Source organism: Gekko japonicus, unplaced genomic scaffold (genome assembly GCF_001447785.1).
Source record: "Gekko japonicus isolate JY-2015 unplaced genomic scaffold, Gekko_japonicus_V1.1 scaffold3461, whole genome shotgun sequence".
Taxonomy (NCBI): domain Eukaryota; kingdom Metazoa; phylum Chordata; class Lepidosauria; order Squamata; family Gekkonidae; genus Gekko; species Gekko japonicus.
Genome location: NW_015171605.1, coordinates 67,955 through 73,336, shown reverse-complemented (window position 1 = coordinate 73,336; position 5,382 = coordinate 67,955). Strand labels below are relative to the sequence as shown.

Below are 5,382 nucleotides of genomic sequence, written 5' to 3'. Positions count from 1 at the left end.
AAAGAGAGGCAGTGGCGGGGGAAATTAGAGGAGGAGAACAAAAGGACTGTGGTCCGCCGGGCGACAAAGAGACAGATTCGGAGGGGCACGAGAAGGGTCACCGCGTCAGGCAATACAGTGTACTAAGGAAAGGGGATCTTGGCATCCGTTTCTGCTCCATAAGGCTCAATGCCACCCATTTGACTTTCATTAGTAAATATTTGCCATTTCTCTACAGCCGGGGGTCCCCCGATGTGGTGCCTGTGGGTGCCACGGAGCCTGCCAAGATATCTCCTGGCAACTGCCAAGTGTTTTCAGAAAGGGGGTCGGCCCAGGTGTGTGTGGGGGGTCTTGCCCAGCTAGGCTTCTGGCTGATCACTGGAGATCCAATTGGCCGGGCAGATTAGAAATAACATTTCAGTAGCGGCTGCCACCGCAGTGTCAGTTTATGTTCTCTCTCACTCTGCTTTTCCCGGTGTATCCCTCTTCTCCCCTGCACTTGGGCTTAACACTCTACTAACAGCCTACTAAGCTGGCCATTTTGTGGTTGTCTCTACCTCCTGGGGTGGCCGTTTTGTGATTGCAACACACCCTGAATTCCACAGATGCTCAGAGGGTCAAAAGGCGTGGGGAACCCTGTTCTACGGTAGTATAAGTAGGCAGAAGGTAGTGGTGGTGGTGGAACCCTTGCTGTAGTGGTAACCTTGGTTATGTAGCCACACCCGTCGCTCCTTTAACTACACCCACTTAGTTCCCCCCTCTCCAGTCCTTGGTCCGGCTCTTCCATTACTGAAGAAACAGGGATGAATATAAAGTTGTTTTTGATTCCAAAGAACCTGGAGAACAGCAAAGCTCCCAGAACAAAACTTTCCACTGCTCTTCTCCCTCTACGGCCTATTGAACCCCCCTGAAACTCTGTGCCAGGGCGTCAGGGGACCCTCCCAAACAGTAAGTGGACAACGGCCAATGGAAATGCGGTTCCGCTTAAGTGCCCTTGTAGCGGTAGCACAGCGACTTTGGCACCAACCCAAAAATATTAAAGAGTGCTTCTGTTGACGATCAGAATACCTAATTTTTGCCTCTCAGCAAATTCAAATTTTCCATACGTGCTTTGGATGAAGGAGCAGGGGGCTTCCTTCCAGGGCAGGATTCCCAAACTGTGTCCGCCCCCGAAGCCATTTTTTTTCAATTACAAAAACTTAGCACTCCCCCCTCCCTCTCCTGGAATTGTGCCCAGAACAGACTTGGGGTTTTAAAATTCACCTTTAATACATTTCTAAAGTGTATACCTCACGGCGGTTGTCTCACACCACCTTGCTAAAGCCTTATCCCAGCATTCGATACCCACTCCCTTTCTCCCAGTATTACGCCTAATGCCCAGACTTCTCATTTTACCACGTTCTAAAATGGTGTGTTTCTGCTTTATGGACCATTCCAACGGCTTTCTATATTGTCACATTGCTTTAATTCTAAGCTTCTTCAATCAGGACTCTGAAAGGGTGGCAAAGAAATGTCCTATATATACAAATTAAATAAATAAATAATGTGGAATCATAGAGTTGAAAGGGGCCATAGAGGTCATCTAGTCCTGCCTCCTGCTCAGTGCAGGATCAGCCTAAAGCATCCCTGACAAGTGTTTATCCAGCCGCTGCTTGAAGACTTCCAGTGAGGGGAAGCTCACTACCTTCCTAGGCAGTTGATCCCACTGTTGAGCAACTCTTACTGTAAAAAAGTTTTCCCTAATATCCAGCCGGTACCTTCCCGCCCTTAATTTAAACCCATTCTTGCGAGTCCTCTCCTCTGCTGCCAACAGGAACAGCTCCCTGCCCTCCTCTAAGGGACAGTTCTTCAAATACTTCAGGAGAGCAATCCTGTCCCCCCACAACCTCCTCTTCTCCAGACTGAACCTTCCCAAGTCCCTCAGCCTTTCCTCACAGGGCTTGGTCTCCAGGCCCCCGATCACCCTCGTCGCTCTATCTGCACCCGATCCATTCTGTCCACATCCTTTTTGAAGTGAGGCCTCTAGAACTGCACACAATACTCCAGGTGCAGCCTGACCAATTCAGGACTATAACATCTTGTGATTTGGATGTTTTGCTCTACTGATACACCCCAAGACCGCATTAGCCCTTTTTGCCGCTGACTTCTCATATTTAGCATACGGTCCACCCATACTCCAAGATCTTGTTCACATACACTGCTGCTTAGTAGTCTGTCCCCCATCCGGTATACATGCTTCTCATTTTTGTTACCCAGAAGCAGAACTCTACACTTATCTTTGTTGAATTGCATCTTATTCACATCCTCCTACTTTCCAGTGTGTCATAGTATTGGCACTGTTTTCCCCTGCTCCCCAAATATTCTGTTACATGTGCATCGCCGAAACAGAACAGTTTCTTTGGTGGCCGTGTAGAGCGAACCTTCCCCAGCCCTATGCGAACTGCTATGTTTCCCAAGTTCCACGTGTGCAGAGAGATAATTGAGGGTGGGGGGGAAGAGACACATTCTTACCATATCTATTTCACTGTCGTCGATTCCACTTAGATCTAATTCACCGTCTCCAGTACTTTCGTCTAAACAGAAGCAGCAGAAATTTTAATTAGGGTGTGCATTCATTCCAAATCAACTCCGATTCAAGCCCCGGCTTTTAATCATCTCGGGAATCCGGTCCTTCTGATAACCGGCTCTGCTGACAAAGCAGTGTTTCAGAGGACAGCCTCTTTCCAACACCCCCCCCCGCCTTAACAACAAAGATTTTCCTAAACATGCTTCACAATCGTTGAGGCTCCTTGTGTGAACACAAACCGTTACTGCAGTTAATTAGGGTGACGAAGAGGCACCAACAAGGTTTCCGGCGCACACGCACACCTACAGCTCCTTGGGAATCACTGTTAACGTAATTCAATGGCATACGCCCAATTAAACACACCGTGAAGGAATGAGAGGTTAGGAGGAACTTGAGGTCAAGGACCTGCAGTGCTTCAACAGCTGCCATGCTCTCGCCCACAGGAAGGATGAGCGCTTGGGAGAATGCACCCAAATCCTCCCACTTGGCATCTGCATCTCCTGCTGCGAGACTCTCAAATGGATGTAGAGTTACTAGCCTCCAGGTGGGGCCAGGAGATCGCTGGAAATTCTGACTGATCTCTAGCAGGCCCGTAACCAGGATCTTGTGGCTTGTGGGGCACTTTTTTCCCTGGCGGGGCTGCATAAATGTCCCCCCAAAAAACACCCCACATGCAGCGAGTAATTCTCATGTTACATTTAACGAATGCACAGCTGGATGTGTTATTGGAACTGGTGGCAGGGGGAGCCGTGGTTTGCCCTTAAAGGGACATTTGACTCATTCTGCCCGCCACGGAGCACATTGTGAATGGGCTCCGGGATCACGTGACTCCCCCAATGGACTACTTGGCTTGCCTGGGAGCCTTGAGCCAGGTGCTCTCTCATCACTCCTCCACTTGCACCTGGCTGGATGACCTTGGGCAAGCCGTAGTTCTGATAAGAGCTGTTCTTGAAAAAGAGCAGTTTCTGTCAAGAGCTCTCTCAGCCCCACCACCCTCACAGGGAGTCTGTTGTGGGGAGGGAAAGGAGATTGTAAGCGGCTCTGAGACTTCTTTGGGTAGTGAAGGGCGGGGTATAAATCCAATCTTTTCTTCTTCTTCTTCTTCTTCTTCTTCTTCTTCTTCTTCTGGAGAAGTACTTCAATTAATATCACTAGACTCTACTACTCCTTCAGGAGACATGAGGGAGAAAGGGTTCCATTTGGCTCCACCTCCCACGGAAGCTACCTTTGGGGTGCCACTCACCACCCCCTCTCAAAGTGCCACATGCACCCGCCATGGGGTCCAAAAGACTGGGGACCCCTGATTTAAACCATTCGGTCGAACGGCAAAGATTCTCGAAAAAATAAGATCCCGAAGCACGGCTGGGACTGAAGAACTGGAGAAATGATACAATCGGACAAGAGGGGCAGTGACCCGGTCGTGGATGTCTGAGAAACAAACAGAGGAGGGGCAGAAGCGTGTGCCAGCAGGAACCCTTGGGGGACCAGGAAGGCGGCTCTAAAAGAAACCCTTGCTCTCCCCTATCTAACATTGCTTTTAGGTTCACCGGAAGCTGTCTGATATCTCAAAGACAGATCGTGTGCAGAACAGACTCATCTCCCTGTGCCTCAAAAGTTCTCCCCACCTCGCAAGATAACGAGGCTCAGTGTATCTTTTTCAATGCTTAGATGTGGCTTCAAAGGGTTCTGGTCATTATCAAGGCCGCGTTTATTTATTCCACTCATTTCCAGCCCACCTTTCCCTGCAAGCAAACTCGAGGTGGCCACTGCTATCAACGGATGGGGTTCTTGTGAACCACTTTGAGGACTATGAACACAAATGAAGCTGCCTTATACTAAATCAGACCATCAGTCAAAGTCAGTATTGTCTACTTAGACCGGCAGAGGCTTCCCAGGGTCTCAGGCAGAGGTCTTTCACATTACCTACTGCCTGGTCCTTTTTTTTTTTTTTAACATTATCTTTATTTGTATTTAAACAGATTAACTAAAAGAAAAAATATATATATAACAAAATACCAATTACCAACATGTTACACAACATCTAGTTGCAGATTGGTTCCAATTTTTCACAAAATATTTACCTTCCATTTTCCTATCTTATTTGTCATAGCCTAACAGATACTATTATATATTTGCATATATTATATATTTACATCTAACTTTCGTATCCAATTTAATCACTGTCAGTTAGATTCAGCTACTTTCACCTACTTTCTCTCCTTTAACCATCTATAAAATTTTTGCCAATATTTATCAAAGTTTTCAAAGCCTTTTTCTTGTAACAAGAAAGTTAGTTTCTCCATCTCCGCCACCTCTAATAATTTAGAAATCACTTCTTCTCTAGAAGGAGTTTCCTCATCTTTCCACCTGCTAGCGTACAAAATTCTGGCTGCTGTAACAATATGCATCACTAGGTAAATTTCATTTTAAAAGTATCCAGAATAAAATTTAATAAAAAACATTCCGGTGTTAGTGGTATTGTCTTAGTCAAAATCTCATCAATAATCTCTTTAACCATCTTCCAATTTTTTTTGGCTTTACTACATAGCCACCATAGGTGAAAAAATGTTCCATCACTACGTTTGCATTTCCAACAGTTCTTTCCAACTTTCTTATCAAACTTGTTTAATCTAACTGGGGAGGTGTGCCATCTATAGAACATTTTGATCATGTTCTCTTTAAAGGAACTTGATCTGACAAATTTTATATTTTTCTCCCATACCTTTTCCCATTGTTCAAACGTCAATGTACTTCCTATGTCTCTAGCCCAAGCGATCATTGAAGGTTTTACCCATTCGTCTTGCATCTTCCATTCAAGCCAGAAATTATAGGCCTTT

The 5,382-nt window shown here is 46.2% G+C and overlaps 1 protein-coding gene across 1 annotated transcript in view; it reads right to left on the bottom strand.

Moving 5' to 3' along the window:
• Nucleotides 1–5,382, bottom strand: part of LOC107117752 (transcription factor IIIB 90 kDa subunit-like) — a gene marked incomplete at its 5' end in the record, with an annotated part of 78,874 nt that overhangs the window by 14,741 nt on the left and 58,751 nt on the right. The window contains one exon of the mRNA XM_015419915.1: nt 2,491–2,552. Within this exon, the coding sequence (XP_015275401.1) occupies nt 2,491–2,552 (62 nt within the window). The remainder of the gene's footprint in view (nt 1–2,490; nt 2,553–5,382) is intronic.